The sequence below is a fragment of the Nomia melanderi genome, chromosome 9 (genome assembly GCF_051020985.1).
Source record: "Nomia melanderi isolate GNS246 chromosome 9, iyNomMela1, whole genome shotgun sequence".
NCBI lineage: Eukaryota > Metazoa > Arthropoda > Insecta > Hymenoptera > Halictidae > Nomia > Nomia melanderi.
Genome location: NC_135007.1, coordinates 14905034 through 14926516, shown reverse-complemented (window position 1 = coordinate 14926516; position 21483 = coordinate 14905034). Strand labels below are relative to the sequence as shown.

General features: G+C 44.1%; 2 protein-coding genes across 2 annotated transcripts in view; one reads left to right on the top strand and one right to left on the bottom strand.

The window, feature by feature from the left end:
- Positions 1-2893: 2893 nt before the first annotated feature.
- LOC116425569 (COMM domain-containing protein 8) lies at positions 2894-6854 on the top strand. The gene is made up of 4 exons (XM_031973485.2): positions 2894-3319; positions 3388-3549; positions 3606-3758; positions 3821-6854. The coding sequence occupies exons 1-4, from the start codon at positions 3254-3256 to the stop codon at positions 3977-3979; spliced, it is 540 nt and encodes a 179-aa protein (XP_031829345.1). The 5' UTR covers positions 2894-3253; the 3' UTR covers positions 3980-6854.
- Positions 4091-21483, bottom strand: part of LOC116425575 (uncharacterized) — a 150818-nt gene continuing 133425 nt past the window's right edge. Inside the window, exons 5-8 of the mRNA XM_076370840.1 lie at positions 10516-13809; positions 7984-8145; positions 7034-7099; positions 4091-6937 (exon numbers count right to left, since the gene is read on the bottom strand). Coding sequence (XP_076226955.1) covers positions 6893-6937; positions 7034-7099; positions 7984-8145; positions 10516-13809 — 3567 coding nt within the window. The 3' untranslated portion in view covers positions 4091-6892. The remainder of the gene's footprint in view (positions 6938-7033; positions 7100-7983; positions 8146-10515; positions 13810-21483) is intronic.

Below are 21483 nucleotides of genomic sequence, written 5' to 3'. Positions count from 1 at the left end.
ACCTCACGGTTGTAGAAGAGAAAGAGAGAGATTAATGGAGAGAGAGAGAGGGGGGGAGAGAAATAGAGAGCGTGATAAAGGACCAGCCGGGATTGTACGCGTTCGTTCCTTTCGACTTGTGATCTCATTTCTTCGCTGAGAAACGACCGTTTCCGTTCTTTGTTCTTTCTTTTCTTTGTTCGTTTCTGTTTCTGATTAACCTGCTAACCGGGCGGCTTCCGTCGAACGGATCATCTGAACAGTGTTACTGGTGCTACTAATTTTAACGTACGCGGAGAACTCGATTCGAACTCTGAGCATCCCAGCATCCGAAACACCGGTGTCGCAAGTTGAAGCGAGCGTTCTCCGGCGAATTTGGGCTAATGATCTCGACCTTGTCTCGCTGATATCAACGACGAAAAAGAAGTCTCCAGGCGAATCCACGGGAAGGGCGGTTAGCAGGTTAACTTCGGTGGTTCGGTTCGCGAAACCATGTCCTCGAGAACGTTCCCCGCGATCCCTTCGGTTCGAGGAGAACGGCAATCCTCGTGGCAATTGCATCGGCGGACCCCGATCCGTCGGGACCATTCAGTTTGCAATGTCATCCCCTGCACCGCAGAGGTGTGCGGACTCTCGGATTCAGCCGGGCAAGAAAGAACCGCGGGCTTCTATTATCCCGCGTGCGAACGGTGTCCCACGGCGTGCCCCATTGTTTCGGGTTCGCGCGACACCCGTCGTCGTCCCGCCGGATCGGACTTTAACGACGCGCTTTTATTATTCCGATCCTGACGTCAGACGGAGATTAGATTTCTCGGGGACGCCGCTCCCTTTCGAGCGTGTCCACTTTAAACAGTCCCCATCGCGCGACGGCCGGCAAGTTTCCGATTGGATTTATAATTGAATCATTCCCGCCGCTTCCTCTCGAGGAGGCAGTGATCTACGTCCTCGCGAAACTTTTTAAATTCCTAAATGAGAACGGCACTTTTAATCGTAATCGGTTTACGCTCCCGCGGGATCTTAGCGGGGACCGGAGGGGGAGTAATTCGTGCGCCTCTAGAATTCGCAGGACGAACCGAGAACGTCGAGAGGAGTGTTGACAGTCTTTATTTCTGGCTCGTGAAAGATTCGTTCGTTCGTTCGTGTGTGAACTCGCTGGTTTCCCCGTCACGTCGACGCGAACGGTCGACGAAGATTACGGCCGAGAGCGGATCTCTCCCGCCAGTTTCCCGAGACTCGGTGGCACCGAACGGATCCTCGGACGAGGACATCGTTTCCGGAAGCGAAGAAACGACCCCCGCACCTCCGTCTTTCAACGGCGAAAACCGACCGACCAAATACATAGAGAAAATAGACGCGTTCCGCCGTACCGCGAGCGGAATCGTCGCAACTCGCGGACGTTTCTCCTCCAAACGCGGAAGCCGAACGCGTCACCCGCCGCGCACGTGGGGCGCCGGGTACGAGAGTGATGGGCGTCTTTTCTTTTCAACGCGCGTGCGGAACGGCCGCACGCGCGGCGCGTGCAAATCTGAAATTGATATATATACCGATCGACATGTATACATATATATCAATTATCGTCCATTATAGTTACGATATTATTACGAATTATTATTTGTACAAATTTTATGTTGCGATATAAAATAAACGATAAAACGACTGTGGCTGCTTTGTTGTTTTGGTGTAGTTTGATGACAGGGGAGGTTTTAGAGCTGAGAAAATTTCTTTTCAATCTATCTTTTAATAGATGTAATAATAGACTGTTTTAACCCTTTGAACTGTAGGCTCGAATACTGCAGGAATAATATTAGATATTTTAATGAATCTTAAGGAAACTACCATATGATTATTAAATTTTTCACACATCCAAATTTTGCACTATGGAAAATGAAAGAAATAGCATTTTTATTTTTTGATAGGGATACTATAAAAATTAGTTGCTTACAAAATATTACTTTACTGAATTTGTACTGTTACAGTATGAAGGTTATTTGTAGATATTGCGGTATGAATATTAATTTTTCATTTCAAATTTTGGCCCTCCCCTGGCAATTAATAGATAATGCAGGATATATATTAGAATTAATTAACCCTTTGCACTTGAAGTCTTTTATTCGAAATATTTTAATATTTCCTGACAAAAACACATACATTCAGGAACAAAGTTATTTTATTTCAATATTTCTCTGCTGTATTATAATGAGTATAATATTAAATATCAAGATTTATAGTTTTACTGTACGAAATTCGAGTGCAAAGGGTTGAATTACACTTATTCGTTTCAAATTCTGCATGGCACATATAATTCGTGCCGTTCTGACCATATACCATAAGGTATATTTCGGCACGAATTATTTGCTTCATAAAATTTGTATTTTTTGCTAGTGGCGCCATCCGTGGGAAAACGCTCAAACTGGTAGACAAATGTTACCGATCGATGAGTGTAGGTGGATCGATGGTGGCGCCATCCGTGGGAAAACGCTCAAACTGGTAGACAAATGTTACCGATCAAGAAGTGTAGGTGGATCGATGGTGGCGCCATCCGTGGGAAAACGCTCAAACTGGTAGACAAAAGTTACCGATCGATGAGTGTAGGCGGATCGATGGTGGCGCCATCCGTGGGAAAACGCTCAAACTGGTAGACAACTGTTACCGATCGAAGAGTGTAGGTGGATCGATGGTGGCGCCATCCGTGGGAAAACGCTGAAACCGGTAGACAAATGTTACCGATCCTGTAGTGTAGGTGGATCGATGGTGGCGCCATCCGTGGGAAAACGCTGAAACCGGTAGACAAATGTTACCGATCGGTGAGTGTAGGTGGAGTGATAGTGACGTCATCTGTGGAAAAATGGTGCAACTGTTAGACAAAGGTTACCGATCAAGAAGTGTAGGTGGAGTGACAGTGGCGCCATTTGTGGCAAGACGTTTAAACAGGTAGATAAACATTAAAGAACTCAGAATGATAGTTTGCGTATTTACAGGGCGTGTTAGTTGTCAGATATCAAGAAACTTATTGTAATTAACTGTGATTGTCAATGTGAAATTAGTAGATTTACGAAATCTACATGTGTTTTTACTAGTTAATTGTTATACTTGCGGAATTAATGATACATTTTGTCATTAAACATGAAGAGAAGGATGGTAAACATTCAGGGGATGCACAGAGTGATATAGAAGAAAATCTGTTGTAATAAACTGCAAAATTAGTTTAAAAAAGGTATAGCAGTTATTGTTAAGTATGGTACAAGCTTGATGGTTGTTTGTATTATAAATAATCATGGAAACTGCACAACCTTTGTACCTTAACCTCTTCAGTGAAGATAAGGTTCATGTTTTGAAAGAAGTAAGTATAGTATGAGATTTCTAATATTAATATTTTGAAGTAATGAAAATACAATTAATGTAATATAGTTGTTGCATGCATGTGTGGATGAAATATGTGGTAGACCAGGTCCATCCTACCATAAATTTGCGAATAGCATAGATTGGAGCAGAGAGGAATATGAAGAAACATATAAATTGATATCAACACTACTGAGGAACCCTGCTTGCTTGTATTTGGTGGAAGAGAAGGTATACTTGACATTCCTTTCCTTTTATTGTATGAAGAAATAATATTTTTCACTTAGATGCCTCCAGAATACCATGAACTACCAGAACATATTCAACAAAGTATATTAACTTGTTTGAAAGTACGAAGAGAACAATTAACAAATGCTTTACTGAAAGAATACTCCAAGGAAGAGAATGATACCTTAGTGGATTTTGATTGGAGATTGAAGGTAATGAACTAAAGAATTATTTTACTTGGATACTTATGTACTGATTATAATGTTATCAACAGCTTGTAATGGGATCAAGTAAACTTGCTTCATTGAGGGAACCACTGCTTCAGTTGGACCTCATGGTTGAGAATAAGGATAGAAAACGTATATTGGGATTAGAATTGAACAAAGACGAATTAGAAACGTTTATAAATGTCATGGAGTCTATAGTGAAATAAATACAAATGAGATTAACTTAAGCGACACTAAATGAAATGGACCATGTGTATACTTTACTTTGGATACATGCAATTATAGAAGTTCTTCAAAGGGCAATAAAAACCATCCTATTTTACACTTGTTTCACAGTTTATTATAGGTTATAGATAAATGTAGAATAGTTTAATTGCTATTATAACTGCTCATCGAAGATACTGAAGACTGTTATTCTCTGTCTGAGGCGTCTTCGACTCAAAAGTCTCATTTACAATTTTGTTCATTTTTTTTTTGTTCCGGCACGCAAAATAAATAAACGAGCAAGCTTGCGTCGGCGACGCCTCAGGTTTCAACGATCGATAGTTTTTGCGAGTGTACAGATTTATCAGTCGGGTTCAAGGATTTTGTTTTTACGTTTTTCGTGATTTTTTTTCTTTTAAATCTCGTTTAAATAAAAAAAGTTCGCTCTCGTCGCCAAAACTTGTTTCGAAAAAACGGTGAATTTCGTTGTAAAGATCATTACGGACAATATATTTAATGAAAAGGTTTACTATACAACTTTTAATTTTACCTCTTTCTCTCCTTACTCATTAATAATAATAATATATATCGTTTAAAAATCAATGCCGGTCGCGGGCACATTGAACGCTCGCTCCATTTCTTTCCTTTTTCGTTTTTCTTTCCACCTTTTTTTAACACTTACAAGTATTCTGAGATTTTGGAGCATTTACATGTAATGCGCTTTGTCGTTTTTTTTTAACTTTACGATTCTACGCTACGGTCTTAATAAAAAAGAAAGCTTCTCGTAGGTAATTATCATTTACTCGATGGGCCGGGATCCGTACACGGACGAACGGATCCGTTGAATCTTCTTTTTTTTCCTCGGGTGGTGAAATTGTGCAATGTCTCGTAATTGTAGTTAGGCGATACCTTTTATAATGATTATTATAAAATTACGAATAGGCTTTCCCGTAAGTAGTTTCTCATATGGAGAAGTTTAGCATTTCGAACGAACGCCGAATTTACACAAAACGCTTTTTTTCCTCTATGTCTAGATTATATATCACTTACATTCTTGTCTCGACTTACTGTTTAATGCTTTCGTGTGTGATTGTGTCTCTCTCTTTTCCATTTTTTCCTCTTTCTCCTCCTCCTCAATTATTTCTCAATTCATACCGTTACTGTTATTATTATTATTATTATTTATTTTTTTCCCCATTTTCTCGATATCCTCCGTGTGTCTCGTAAAACGATACGTGTTGGCAACGTACGGTTCCTCTCGCGTGTGAAAAAATTGTCCTTGCTAATATTTCTCGTGTGTTTTTTCTTTTTTAATATTTCGTGTACCTCGTTGTGTCGTGTGCTCGCGCGTACCAAAGTCATACTTAGAAAGTGTGTGTGCAGTTCCTCGTTACAACGTAAAAACCTCTCTCTCTCTCTCTCGCTCTCTCTCGTTCTCTCTCTCTCACATTCTCTCTCGCTCTCTCAATTGTACAATTACAAAAGAAAAACAAGGACCGCGAATGAAATACGAGCAAAATAATCGACTGTCCTTGAAATTGCGATGCGAGTGTTTCATTACTCGTGCGCTTCGACATATACTTTTTGTTCATCTCTACCTTTCCCAGCACTCTCACAATCTCTCTCTCTCTCTCTCTCTTTCTCTCCCTCTCTCTCTCCCCATTCTATTCCTTCCGCATACATATCTTTTTTTGCAGTGTCCAACAAGATGGAACACCAAGATTCAATTTTCCCCCATTTTCTCTCTCCCACCCTCTCCCCTAGCCACTCAACGTTCATTCTCTCAGTCCACACTCTCTCCCCCTTCCTCTCTCAAACAGTCATTCGTCCAGTCATCGCGTCGTCGCGTACAAACGATGATAATCGCGTTTCGGCGACACAATATCCACGCACACCGTTCACTTCTGGAGACTGGTGTCTCCGAGCTTCCCTTCTTTATTACACGTATCCTATTCCTTCCACCCTTTCTCTTTCTCGACAGTAACCGTTGTCGTTAACAGGAGGACGCGATCCGACGGTTCTTCTCTCGATCGTGCCTTCCCCTCTGAAATGTTCGTTCCGTTGGCCGTCCGTCGCGCGATGGTCACACGTGCGTGATTCGACTTGGCAGCTTAGCAACAATGGCAGAGATTTTTCCGTTTGAAGTGAACGCAATGGGGAGAGCGTGCGCAACCAATGATACAAATTCAGACCTGCGTCCAACCGAGGGGTGACAAGAATTTCTCGCTTTTGTCCGGATAATTGCCGAAAGAAAAGAGACAAGCAATGATTCTAAAAGGGATTCGAAGAGGTTCGGCTTACAGATTCAAACCACCGGCGAAAGACAACGCGCGTTCTCTCTCTCTCTCTCTCTCTCTCTCAAGAATCAACCGTTTTATTTTGGCTCGTCCACGTGAAACCCCGTTCTTCTAGCTCGACGACACGACCGTTAGCCATTCGTGAACACGTTCCAACCTTGATCCGTCGAATGCCGTCTAATAATTGTTAATAGGCCTACTATAAAGTCTACGATGCTCTCGCGGTGTCGCGGGTAACATCGTCATCGTTCCGTATTTCTTTTTTGTATTTTTTTTTGTTCGTTTATTATTTACTTTTTCCGTGTGTGTGTTTTATGTGAGAGTGTGTGTGATCGTTCATCCATTCAATTCGTAATTATCCGTTTTTCGTGTTTTCTTTATCCATTTTTTCTTTTTTCTTTTTTCCCTTTTTTCCTTTTTACTTGCTGTTGTTGTTGTTGTTGTTGCTGCTGCTGCTGCTGCTGTTTGCTGTTGTTGCTCGTAACGAAAGAACGTTCATTTTCCGGTTTAGTTTGCAGGAATGGTCCAAATATACATATCTATATAATATACTTTTTTGGTTTTAACGAGAGAAAAGAACTTTCTTCTTCCCAAAATTACAATTCGGTTAAGCGGCGTTTATTCGTTCACGTTGATCTGGTAAGGCGCGTCCGCGATGATTTCCTGCGGACAATGGTTCAACGTTTCGGTAAGATAGTAATAATGATTATACGGTATAATAAATAATCGCAAATTATGTTATTGGAAAATAACACTTACGGTCGTAGTACACTCGATTGTTGCCGCCGCAACAGCCTTATCGCTTATTTCGATCTCTTCGATAGCCTACAACAAAGACAAACGCGACGTCATTAATGTTACAACATTCGTTTATCGATTAATTAATAAGTTCTTCCAGTAGACAACATATCAACGTCAATTATCAGATGGCCCCTCGCTCTCTATTCTTCGTTGGACATTAACTAATCGTTAATGGCCTCAGAATCGCTCGTGCTTGCGCAGCGCGAACGATCTTTTGGCGATCATCATAAAACGTATCGATCAATTACATGATTCATATCCTCTACCAAACTGAAGCGTTTATGTATTAAATATTTATATATATTTTCTTCGATCAAATGAATCTTCCAAACAAAATGTCAGGAAAATAAAACTGAGTCTTATCTAGAAACAGAATAAAGTTTACAGTAAACGTCCGTAAATCTAGTGTCAAAGAACTATTAATTCCATTGACTCTAAAGAATTGCAACTATTACAACAATTAACTTGATTTCTCTGCAAAATGGAGCCCAAAATAAACGGCTCAATTTCCCACAAATTTCATCAAAACACTAATAAAATACAGAACTCTAAAAATCGTTTGTTTTTTCTGAATAGTTTGATGAGAATTTGACAAATATTTCAGACGATCTCTTTCTCCTACATTATTTATTATTATTTATTTAGTACGTTATCTAGAAACAGAATGAAGTTTACAATAAACGTCCCTAAATCTGCTATTATTAACTATTAATAAAAGATTCTAAAGAATTGCAACTATTACAACAATTAACTGAATTTCTCTGAAAAATGGAGCCCAAAATAAACGGCTCAATTTCCCACAAATTGCATTAAAAGACACTAACAAAATACAGAACTCTAAAAGTCATATATTCCTTCTGAACAGTTCGATGAGAATTTCACAACTATTTCGTACGATGATCGATTACCTTGGCTACCGAGGCAACATCTTCGGTGATGGCCGGCGCGGATGGCGGAGGAGCAGGTGTCTCGATTGGGACGGCTGGAGGTGTAACCTTCTCTTCTGAGCTTTCCGTCGTGCTGTCGTGGCCCACGTTATTTTCTACCGGTGCCTCTGACTCGGGAGTGCTCTGGAAAACACACGCCTGCTCGTTAGACAGTGGCAAGCCCGCTGAACAGATCGCGACGACCGCGGCAAGTCCAAAATCCCAGCATGCTACGAGGACAAAAGACGTAAAGGTCGATTCCGTCTAGCTAAATTCGAGGTGGAAGGGATTCGAAGGAACGGAGACGGAAGTTTCTTAAAGCCAGATTCCCATCCGCATTTGCCGTTAGTTGTGCCCTTAATCCGTTAACCGAGGAACTCGATCGCGAGCGATTCAATAACCGACGATTAACGCTTTCACCGTCACAGCTAATTCTACGGAATATCTATGATCTCGTTAGTGAATATCTAATTCATTCAACATCGTACTGCGAACACTTGTATCTAATTTATCGAACACTGTGCTATGAATAAATCTCAATCTAATCGTCGATTCGAAGCGGTAGTGAACTATATTGCCGGTGAAAGCGTTAAATTGATCAAAAGGACTTTGACGATGTTCTCGTTTGTGAATATTCATTCCTCTCGGTTAACATATTAAGGGTAAATTGTGCGCACTATGAAAAGCGTGGTCCGACGAACTATCCCAACGTCTAGCCGCGAGAAATGGCGAGAGATCGAATGGACAACCGGACGGAATCGCTCCTCATGCTTCGGACAGCCCAAAGAATCGGGAAACCCTCTGCTCGCGCGGAACCCCGCGTATAAGAAAAACTCTGCATGCGCAATACAAGATGCTGACGACACAACGGATGCAATTACGGAAACAGCATGATAGTTTGCCGATCTCTAATCAGAATTTCCAACTCTCTAGAATGAAAGTGTACCGCATTGGAATCGTCGTTAATCATCATCATCGAAGTATATACTAAGTGAAACACGACACGTGTGTGTGTGTGTGTGAAACAGAGAAAAAAAAATGAAACGTCTTTACGTCTATCAATGAGATTCGCTCTAAGAAACATCATTATTAATAATATCGATTTTCTAGGTCGAGCTCTAAGAAAAGGTTGCGTAACAGACAGCGTTCATTGAAAACAGTGAGATACAATGTATGAATATTTTCATCTACCGATCTCTAAGATCTCTCGAAGTGCGCACCGATCGTTTCTCGATCGGACGAATCAATTTCTGTGCGTCGAGCTACGATAGGTGGATACGGAGTTCGAAAAATGATATTATACGCTCTAAAAGTTTCCAGCGCCTCGATTCGAGAAAATTAACAAAGTCGTTGGTTAATGATTGTCAAGAAAACCAAGAGGCAAACAACACAGGGTGATATGGCAGTAAATGGTGACAATGTTTCTTATCGGTCTTTCGATTTTTCTTTTCTCTTTTGATTCTTTTTTCTTTTTTGGTGGTGGTCGATGGATCGGAAGCTTCTGGGAGGGGACAGATATATAATGATGTATGTATATGTATAATATCTATATATACAAATATATAAATATACATATATATATATATAAATATATATATATAAATATATATATAAATATATATATAAATATTGTCAGCCAACAGAGTAGGAGACGCTGTTTTGTTAATCACGCTCGACAGAACGAAGGATGCATTCGACGAGACCCTTTTCTGAACACGGGGAATGATGACCGGTGATTTCGCTTGAGAAAAGGAGGATATACGGGACACGATGATGAGATATATATACCAGGGGATGAGACGTTATTGGTTTTCGAGGACCAATCGGATTCGGTCGGTCTCGTGATTACGTTTTCTCCATATCGTGCATGGAAACTGGCCGAACGTGCGTGTGTAACAGACATTTATTACTTTTTTTTATATGTATATATATATATATATATTTTTTTTTTCGAGAAATCTTTCTCATGGATGAAATCGTGCAAAAAACCCACAGACGTCGATGTCAGTCTCAGTCTCGTTCGATTAAACCTTCGGGAGTCGTCGACGGAACGTTCATCTTTGTCGAAAACGTCCTCTACACGTTTTAATATTTTTAACTTTTTTTTGACTTCGTTCATATCGTTTTAGGATCGAAGGTGCAACATTCCGAGGAGTATTTTTTTTGGTCGACGTTCGGTAGACATAGTTTCAGTTTTGTACTTGGTTTCAACAGAGGAACAAAGGTGTCCAGGTAACAGACAGAAGGGGATGATTCTGAATATTATAATCGAAGAGGAGCACATGGAAACCAGGATAAGTCGATATTCTCGAGACTATATACCACAGAGAGACGGTGGTCGTTTGTGCGGACCGTAACGACGAGATTATATACTTGGAACGAGGCGCCACCAAAGGTTTTTGTCATTTGCTCGTTTCGTTTACTGTTTTTTTTTTACTTTTTTTTTTACTTTTGCTTTTCGTTCGATTTGGCTGCCTGAATTCATGCCAGGAGGTTGTGTTACATGTTAGTCACCTGATGGGTCTCCTGGACAGTGGTTGGCGACGTGGTGTTGTTGTTCGACAACTGACACGAGACCGAGCTCTCTTCCTGGTTCTCAGTCTCCGCCGGAGACTTGGCTACAGTCTTCCTTAACTCACTGTCTGACTCGTGTACGGGACAGGCGGGCGAATAGTCGCTATTCGTTTCGTTCGCTAGTCGCTGTCGGTCGTCGTGATCGTGTTGTTGTGCGTGTGTTTGCGAGGAGTCTATCGTGGACGCAGTCAGGCCAGGTACGGTAACACCGACGAAGCTGTTGGACTGGGGACTGGGACTTCTGGGCGGTGTCAGAAGAAGCGTCTCTGTCGGGTGTGCTGGGCTGGCCGTGTCGGTTACGTAACTACTACTCGTCGTCGCTAGCGGGCAAGAGAGCTCTTCCGGTGGTAAGGGGTATTCGAACGAGTCCGCGCTCGGGACCGTGCTCTGGGGTGCCGCGGGAAGATCGTCCGGGACTCGATCTAGACTCTGATCTAGCCTGTCATCCGAAGATTGACTGCTCTTCTTAGACTTTTTCGGGACACACTTGGCGTCCTCGTCGTCCGAAGATCTACTCGGGACTCGTGGAGATTCTACAGGAACTAAAGGAGGAACTGAGATTGCGTCTGGAACTGGACAGTCTTCTGTTGCGTTATCCGGCTCCCTAGGGGAATCACTCTCATTCGCGTCTTCCGTTCGTCGCTGTTCCGACTCGACGATTTCAGGAGAAACTGAGACTTTCTCTACGACCGGGCAGTCCTCTATCGTTTCTATGCCGTCTTCCGACTGGCCGGGGGAGTCCTTCTCGTTCCCTATCTCGGTTTCCTGCTCTGACTCTAGGTGCGAAGTTAGATCTAGGACGGGGGATGAAGGCACTGCGGAGTCTTCGTCGACGATCTCCGAGTCGAATTTGTCGCGAACGACCGGCTCCGGTTCTTGCTCTGGCGGAGGAGGCAGGCTGTTTTCGTCTTCCATCAGGATCTCGATCACCTCGGTGACTTTTTTCGCTTCGTCCTCGACGATGTAGATGGCGTCCGACGACTGGTCGGGCTCCGTCGTGTCTCCGGTGGAGAGGACTTCCGGCTCGTCGATCGCCAGCTCTTCTTCCGCAGGGACGACCACGTCGGCGTCCATTTCCGTCGCGTATTTGTCCTCCACGTCGGGGATCACTTCCACCGATTCGGTGTCCACTTTCGAGACATCCGCTTCGGTGTCCTCTATCGCCTCCTCGACCGTCACCTCGACGACCTCTTCTTCTTCGGGAATCACCACCGCGGGTTTCGCCTCGACCACTATCTCCTCCGAGAGCGGCACCGGACCTTCCTCCGATTCCAGGATCAAATCGCTCGTCGTGACTGGTGGATCGATGACCACTCTCTCGGAAGTGGGCGCGGTTGTTTCTTCGACGACTGCCGCAACTTCGACGACTTCCTCGACAACCGATTCCACGACGCGTTCCGAAGATTCTACCGGCGTTTCCTGTGGACGTATCTCGGGCTCTGAAGTTTGTTCGGGTGTTTCCGGTGTCCTTTCCCTCGAAACTTTGCTACCTACTTCGCAAACCGTTTCAGACTCGATTATTTCTTCGACGATTCCTACTTCCTCGGTTACGAGAGGCTCGGCGCATATAACCTCGACTTTCTCTTCGACTTTGATTTCGATACTTCCGGCTGGTTTTTCCTCGATCGCCGCTTCCACCGTTACTTCCTCTTTCTCGATCTTCTCGAACACAAGCTTCTCAGATGGAATTTCTTTGCTAGTTTCAACTTCTTCCTTTACTAGTCGATCTATCTTGCAAACGTCTGGTTCTACGCTCGGTCCAACCGATTCGATTTCCTCTTTTGCAACCGGCCGAGCCTCCGCCTCCTCCTTCACAGCTTCTCGATCCTTTATCTCGCAGACATCCGACTCTACAGTCGATTCAGCCTCGGCGGCTTCCTCTTTCGCAACTGGCTGAGCCTCGACCTCCTCTTTCGCAACAGCTCGATCCTCGATCTCGCGGACCTCCGACTCTGCAGTCGATTCAGCCTCGACGGCCTCCTTCGCAGCTGGCTGCGCTTCGATCTCTACTGCAACCGGCCGAGCCTCGACCTCCTCCTTCGCAACCGGTTTATCCTTGATCTTGCAAACATCCGACTCAGGACTCGCTCTAACCTCATCGACCTCTTTCGCTACCGGTTCCTCCTGAATCTCGCGAACATCCGACTCAGGATTCGCTCTAACCTCATCAACCTCCTCTTTCACTACCGGTTCCTCCTGAATCTCGCGAACATCCTTACTCTCATCATCAACCGGAGCTACCTCTTCCTTAAGAACCTTCCGATCGTCGATCTTACAAACCTCCTCTACAATCTCATCAACGGGCCTAGCTACTTCCCCCGAAACCTTCCGATCTTCAACCTTACAAACCTCCTCCTCCACATTCCCCTTAACAACATCCTCCTCCTTGTTACCCGCGACATGATCTACCACCGGCAGAGCCTCTAATTTCTGTGTAGTCTGGCTAGTATCGTCTGGGGATGAAACCTGGGTGCTTGATCTCTGGGGTTTGGTTGCATCGAGTGAATCCGCGGACGGTGTCTGGGGTGGTGGTGGTGATGGTGGTGGTGGTGGTGGTTCGTCACGCTCCGGACATGAGGTTGAGGAGACGGCATTGGACAGGGTGGCGGTGGTTGTCGGTGAAACGGGGGCGCTGTCGCCGGCGTCGTCGTCGGCGACAGAGGCGGCGGCAGCAGCCTCGGCAGGCAACTTGAGGGCTTCCGCGAGTGCGGTCGCGGTCGCCGCGGCCTGCTGAGCCTGCTGCAACGGTGACGGGTCAATGGGCGTCGGCGGCGGACTGGACGGGGTCAGGGAAGGAATATCCTCACTGGTTTTCCTCTCAATGATAGACGGCGTAGTAGCGACTGTCTGGACTCGGAAAACGGACACTTCTACCGGGCCCGTTACGAACTGACCACCGGCTGGACTGACCTCGACTACTTTTTTCTCGGCCTCGACATTTTCGACCTCCTCTTTCTTTTCCTCGACAGGGACGGGAGTGGGGGCAGAGGGAGTGGGTTCCTCTTGCTTTTCGTCGGCCGGGCTACCGGCGACGGTTCCCGCCGCCGCCGCCGCTGCTGCTGCTGCTGCTGCTGATGCTGCTGCTGTCGGTGACGGCGACGCGTCCTCCTTCGCCTCCGAAGAGGGCGCTGACGACGGCGCGGTCTCCGCCTCCGCGGACGGACTACTTACTGCTGACTTCTCCTCCACCGGGCTGCCGGCCGTTGCCGAACCGTTCTCTGCTTCCTCGCCACCCTGAAAGGTTGTTAGCTTGGTTAGAACATTGGTCTGGTGTGCTTCATTGCGGAGGGAATATGGCGGGTTTAACACTTTGCAATTGGGAGATCGCTATCGGTCAAGTTAGCAAGTTTGACAATATATTAAGACAGAATTTTCAAGCTTGTTCTATGTCTACGTTTATTAGGTTGACGATGGTGGAGAAGATTTAACCCTTTGCACTCGTTTCTTACTGGAAATATTTAACATTTCTTTACGGGGCGATGTTCTTTGAGACTAATTCGAAGAGGAAGCAACAGTACATTGAGGAACAAAGCTGTTATTCCAATGCATTATACAAAGTTTAACATTAAATATCACATTCTATAGTTTCACTGTGTCAAATCGAGTGGTTGAGAGTCACCTCTCGAGTGCAAAGGGTTTATATTCAACGAAAGGATGTAACACTTAGATTTGTCGAATTCTGTTGGAAACTTTCGTCACGAGTCTGCCACGATATTGTAGGTCAACGGGTTAACGGAGCAACGCCGCCATATTAGCGGTATGGGACTTGTAAGCCATATAAGGTTCGTAACAGTTTACTGGTTAATAATTAGACAATTCTAGGAATATAATCAACAAAATCGCCCACTTCTTTCCATGTAATTAACCCTTTGCACTCAAGAGACTATCACCATTTGATTTAACAAAATTACAGAGCGTTATATATAATAGTCACGTATGTTTAATTAGTTCGTTTCAAAGTGTCTATACCTCATCAGAAAATGTCGAAAGTTTCCAGTGAAAAGTCTCCGAGTGTAAAGACTGTATCCTATTGGCTCAATCGAATGCTACATTGATACGATTAAACTCGAATCGAACGAATCCCAGCGATTCCCTGGCACCCTGCTCCTCGACTATCCGAACGAACCAGTTTCGAAACGGTGCACGCCAGGACACGCCGCTGGGAAAATGCGTCGCAGCTCCGTTCGAGCGCGATATTATTTTTTTGTTCGTCGCGAAGGGTGACCAACTTAACAGTTGTCGCCCCGGTCCGCTCTGTCCCGGGGGTGCCGGGGGTACGGGCGTTCTCTGAGCGATTCAGAATAGAAAGGAGGGTGAAAACGGCCTAGCGACACGTAGACAAGAGAGGGGCTCGCAGGAGGGTGAACGGTCCTGGTCGGGATACACAGAGGGGCACAAAAAAGGACAGACCCCATGGGGCGCAGGGGACTGGCGACGTCACCCTTTCAGGGGTGGCCAATCGTGTCACTGTGTCAGCGAGTATCGCTCGCTGCGAACCGGTAATTGATTTTCATTTCACGATTGGTAACAGCGAATCTACGGGGATGTCTCTTGCCTTTGTGTTTCCTTGGAAAAAACCGAAGAGAACATAGTTAACCCTTTGCACTCGAATGGTGATTCTGAGTCGCCATTCGATTTGACGCTGCAAAATTATGGAATATTTAGTATTTTAAATGAAACTTTCTATTGCAATGTGAAATATTGAGAAAATATCTTTGTTGCTTAATTTATCTGTGAGTTATCGTTGAATTAGTTTCAAACGAGGTGGACTGTATCTCGTTGGAAAATGTTGAATATTACCAGGCAAAAACTTTCGAGTGCAAAGGGTTAAACGTTCAATGCCTAAATCGTAGAGAATAATGAAACTGTACTGGTTTCTTACTGTTCGAATAGCTGAATCATTTGTTTGTAATTTGGTATTCCAAACATGGAAATTTGATGAAAAATGCCGACGTTCGTCCGCGAAGGGTTAAACTATCGTTTAATTTCTAGTCCCACATTAATATAAAATTTTAGATATGTATACCAGAAATCCAAAGTAAAATTACAAAATCGAATTCCTTATTCTTCTTCGTAAGTTACAAATATCGGTTCGATCGTTTCAAAAAGCATCGATAGAATCATCAACGCTCGTTTCTAGTATCTACAATTCAGCGGACATGCCTACAACGTGTTAAGGATACGAGTATTCGATGGTTAAGCAGCAGGAAACTCGAAGCAAAACGGAAAAGAAGGAATCAATCCTTGAAACCGAAGAGGGAAACAGAAACCGGACGTGCGGAACGCGGGGCGGCGCGTGCTTTATCGTCCCCAGACCGCTCGTATCGATCGACTCTACCGGGGGCTAAGTGAAACCCCTTCCCGGCCGTTCCTCCCGGTGCATTTTCGTAAGGGGTAAGCCACTCGCTTAAAGAATTACACGTCGGCGAAGGGTAGCCCCTGCCGTCACAAGGGCTTTCCAGCCGCGGGAGTGTTTTTTCTCGGACGTTTCTGTGTTTCCCCAGCACGATTCTCGAACCTACGAAAACCATACACGCGCAGGGACGTGGCTGAATCATCCCTGTTTACCGAGGTGCAATTTCCCATCGCGTCTCTATGCGTATCTTTGGATTTTTGGGTAATCGAAGGATTTTCTCGATGAAGATCCTCGATGAAGAGACGAGAAGATATTTTACGAAGTGATTCTGCAACATAGTTCTCTGAGCTACTGAAAATTTAGACATAGACACCTCATTAAATCATCCCTGTTTTCCAACGTGCAATTTCCCATCGGGTTTCTATGCGTATCCTTGCCAAGATTTTTGAGTAATCGAAGGATTTTCTCGATGAAGTTCTTCGATGAAGTAATAAGAAGATTTTACAAAGATTTTACAAAGCGATTCTGCAACATAGTTCTCCGAGCCACTGAAATATTAGATATAGAGACCTAATTAAAAATCATCCCTCTATTTCTACAGTTTCCAACCTTTATACTACTACGCCTAAGAAAAATTTGTTCCGCGGCTCCCTATCTTTCAACCCTTTGCGGACGAATGTCTACATTTCGAGATGAAAGTTTCGTATTTAAAAAACTAAGTCGCGGACGAATGATTCCGCAACTGTCAGCAAATCCTCGATTTCATCAGAACTTCCGAGAGCTACAAGGAAAACGATGCTTCTGCGTCGCAAATCGGCGTCGTCCTCGAATCGAGGACGGTCTGCCTAATCCCTGATCTTTCCAACGCAGTTTCCTCTGACACTCTTCCAAAACGTACCCGTTACGGTTAGTCCCTCGACGTCGACCACCCGATAAGAGTCTAAATCTCCACCGGCGTTACGAATTTGGCGAAAGTTTCGCGGCGTGGAAGAGGCCAAAAGCGCAGCGCGACGTCTGGCGGCCGGCCAGGCGAGGAATCATTCCTCGGGCCATTGTCCGCCGTTCGAGGTCGACGGAAGAAAGGAACGCGTCGCGGTAATAAACTTCCGATCACCCTGGCGCTGCTAATCGATCGCCGCCGCTTCAACCCCTTTTACCAAAACCGTGCGCTCTCTTGGCTGGCCGTTGACCAAAGTGCTACTAGGTTACGGTAGAGGAGGAGAGACGGACGGAGACTTCTGATCGAGGGGCAAACGAGCGGACAAGCGACGAAGTAAAGGGAAAACCTGGTTTCGCGGCTCGACGCCAGTCGGAATATATTTAAACGAGAATCACGGATTTCGACGCGTTCGGTTACTTGACGCCCGGCCAACTATCGAGTTTAGGCGCGGGGAAAAGTCGAACGTCGACTTGGGTCCGTTTTCTATGGGTCACGCTGAACACTTAGCCGATGATCAACAAGTAGTTTCCTTTTTTTCTATTAATTAACCCCTTGACGCAGTTTCTTTGAAAAAAAACCGGTAAAAAAATCAATTTTGATATACTGCACTTTTGTTCCATGGAAAAAGAATGTATTTTATTCTTGAGTAAATAAGTGTTATAGCTTACAATCCCATGTAAATGAGAAATATCAATAAAACGATTTTTCTTTGCTTTCACATTGTTATTTTCACAGTTTGGCCCGTTTAGCGCGCTCGAATTAACTCGAGCGTACAAGTTAAGGGGTTGATTATAATATATATAGCGAAAATTAGAAATACATCTCTTAGATCTTTTATTTTCCTCGGCAGTACTAAATTTGGATGTGTGAGGAATCGAGTAATATTAGGGTAGTTTCTTTAACCCTTCGCCCTTGTATATTTCAAAGAATCTTCGCAAAGGGTTAACATCTCCAATGCACTTTGCAATTTGTCCGATGTCGGCATTCTAGCGAGATGAAATGTTCAAATTTGAAAGACTAATTCGTAGACAAATGATCTAATTAGTTTAGTTTTCTTTTTTTCTATTAATCAACCCCTTGCTCTACAACAACGAGTGAGACTCGTGGTAAAGATTTTCAACATGATTCAACAAATATGTATATTACTCAGTTCATTCGAATTCAAAGTGAATATTACTCCTTCCTGATCGACTATTATACTTGAAAGGAGTAACTACGCACAAAAATGGGAATTTCGTGGCAGATTCCCGTTTCTTCTAACTTTGGCTTGCTTTCGAGGAGACAGTTGCCAGGGCTTGAATGACGAAGACGAAAATACTCGCGACATTTAGAATTTAATAGGCGGATTAATGGCTTCTATTGTCGACCCACGGAGAGTAGAATATTTGTTGCGCGAGTCCACGCGATTGCCCACGCTATCCGCGAGTAATGATTTGAAATGTTGTTGATGGAGATCGACAGAAGTTTGTTGCGATAGTGAATGGTTGATTGTGTGGGGTTTTGAGTTGATCGTTGCGTCCTGGCATCCTTGTACTTTCGTATTTTTGCAATTCTTCCTAGCACCACGTTCGTTTGTATCATAAACAAGTTTCGAGTATTGTATTAAATTTGAATTTGAAATAATAAATAAAATATGCCAATGAATCGAGGTCGTACCCCAATTTTCTCTAAATGTGGACAGATCTATGTCAGATCAACTCAGAAACCAAAGCTTTCGAATATATTCTATTTAGAAAGTACCCAAAGTTCTGAATTTTCCATGAAAACTCCATAATTAGATTTAAAATTGAAATAATGAGTAAAATACACCAATGAATCGAGGTCGTACCCTAATTTTCTCTAACTGTGGACAGGTCTGTGTCAGATCTACTCAGAAACCAAAGCTTTCGAGTATATTCCATTCAGAAAGTACCCAAAATTCTGAATTTTCCACGAACACTCTCCATAATTAGCTGAAAGAATCACGATACGCGTCGGCGATCATCTCCGAGCGAAACATCGCCGGGCCCTGTAGCCATTGAACCGTGCGCGAATTATCCTGCCTGGTGATCTACCGCAGCAGCTGGTGCTCGGCTGCATTAGCACCGATCTACCAGAATCAATTTCCTGTCCCGAAAAAAAGAAAGAAGTCGACTAGGGTGACGCTCGGCACGTGCGCGCGTGTAACAACTGTCGTCGCTGAGACGTACGCACGCTCCGCGAGTCCATAAAATTCGAGGGGGACCGATAACCATCGGAAACGCAATTTTTTCGGTCGGAACCAATAGAATATCAGCTTTCCGCATATGTTTACTCATTTTTCTTACTAATTGTATTAATTTCTGGTACTTATAGTATGTAACTAGTAAAACAGATTGAACATTGTTAGACTATTCTGTCTTTCGTGTAGTATCTAAGTAGCAAAGTATTTGAAATTTGTCACTAAATTCTGAACAATTATTAAATTCTGTTATTCTATTGTCTTCGGTAGAGTATCTAGATAGCAAAGCGTATAGAAAAGTTTCTGAATTTCATTTGTAAACTAAAGAAATGTAGAAAGTTTGTCAATATAGCGATTCCTTTCCTATAGTAACCGATTGGCGAAAGATCTAGCTGAAATTTCCCAGCAACTCGAAGTTCTCTATCGAACAGATGTCCAGTGGATTCGTTACTCTCCAGATAATCGTCGGGTAGAGATTCTCTTCTCGCGTCTTTCCGCGAGCGGAAACGCAACGACAAAGAAACGCGTTATTAACGTCCCGGAAACGGCCTGTTGTGCGCTCGAGCACGGCATGACCTAGACAATGACGTCTTTAGCAACGCCAGAAAAAGGAGAAAATGTAAAAAAAAAGGGGAGAAAGAAAGAAAAAGATGGACGACGATGTCACCGACGGTTTTTCTGGCGAACAGACGTCTACGCCGCTGATTACTCATTGTCCCCGGCGAACGCGTGGCCGCGACGGCCAGCCGCCATTTTTACGGCCGCGCAGGGACTCCTTTCTTCGCGCCTCCGTCATTTTTTCTGTTTACCTCGTGTCCGCCGCGCTTCCCAGGAATTGAGTTACGACAGATGCGTTTATTCGGTCCAACGGAGCGCGTCCGACGACAGTAATATCGGCGTGTAAACGGAGGAGGCTCGGGAAGATGCGTTTTAATGGGACGATAATGCACGCGAGTTTGTACATTCGTTCCGGAGATCGTTTGATACGGTTTAATGTCCTCTGAGGAGTAGGGTGTACTGTGTCAACTCGCGTGTTGCGGTTTCGAGCTGTTGCGATAGGCAAAAAGCGATTCTGATTGGTTGTATCTTGCGATCGGATAGAGCAGGCGATTGCGCGAACGATGCTTCTGTTAGAGTAACTCGAGTGTGCTCAATGTTGACCCTTAGCACTCAGATGATTTTGTAATCTACCAACTCCAAGTTTTTATAGTATCTCTAGCACAAATGAAAAATGTTATATTGTAACATCTCTTAAAGAAATCCTTCTTAAGAAGTTCCTTCTTAATACAAAAAATCTACTAAAGAAATCCATGTTCCTTCTTAATACAAAATTTGGATGCATAGATACAGTAATCTTAGGGTATTTCTAAATTTATTCATTAAAATATGTAATAGCATAAATGGTGTCACAGTGGAGCCAGAGTGCAAAGGGTTAAAAGGTGATATCGAAGGAAAGTGCACTGATTCTAGGTTTCATGCTAGTTGTGATACATAAGTATCTAAACGTTAATATTTGCACTCGAGGTGACTCAATCACCACTTGATATAATTTGCAAAATTATAAAGTTATATATATAATATCAAGCTTTATATGCATCAATATATGGAATATTGAAATAAAATAACTGTCCTTAATTCATATATGTTTTCTCATAGTTTCAAAGGACATCGTCCATCTCACCGGAGAACACTGAATATTTCTAATGAAAAACTTTCGAGAGCAAATGGTTAATAACACTGATGAAACTGCCGATACTGAAAGACTCCGGTGCAATCTCGTGCACAACGGTTTCTAAACTACCAAATCGACTGACACAAAGTGCTCAAGAAATTCCAATTTCCCATTCAAACGATCATTATCCGAGGCAACGATAAACGGTATATTTGTACATAATCTCCATTTTCGCGGCTTCATAGCGTTCTTCCACGAGAGGCGGCGATAACGGCGGACCGGGCGGCGCGCTAACCAGCGAGACGCCATAATAAACTCGAGATGATCTCGCGGCGAAGATTAATGCGGCGCGTAATTAATGGGTCTAACGCGACTCGTCGAGTTGCTCGTTAAAAGCGCGCGCGGTTTTCACGGTTCCATAACGTTCCCAACGGTCGGGCGATCGTTAATAATCTCGATACGGATCCGATGGGCCCTGTAAAGCTCGAAAACGATCGGCGTTTTACGGCAAACAACGGGAAAACCGGTGGCGCGACCGGGGCCGGCGGTCGGGCACGAATTCGATTCCCGTCGCGGGACGATTAAATTTCTCGCCGGCCAATTCCGCGCGAGGTATTAATTTCCATCGATCCTGCGCGGCGTGTCGCGCGAACGCGACGGTTCCGCGTGGATTAACGAGCAACGATCGGCTCGTTGTATCGCGTTCATTCCGCTCGAGCGCGGACGTTGTATAGAATTCG

Bases quoted from the DNA above. Each gene is read 5' to 3' on its own strand.
- LOC116425569 (XM_031973485.2), top strand. From the start codon at position 3,254: ATGGAAACTGCACAACCTTTGTACCTTAACCTCTTCAGTGAAGATAAG. The intron at 3,320-3,387 runs GTAAGTATAGTA...AATGTAATATAG, and splicing joins AGGTTCATGTTTTGAAAGAA to TTGTTGCATGCATGTGTGGA. The intron at 3,759-3,820 runs GTAATGAACTAA...TGTTATCAACAG, and splicing joins ATTTTGATTGGAGATTGAAG to CTTGTAATGGGATCAAGTAA.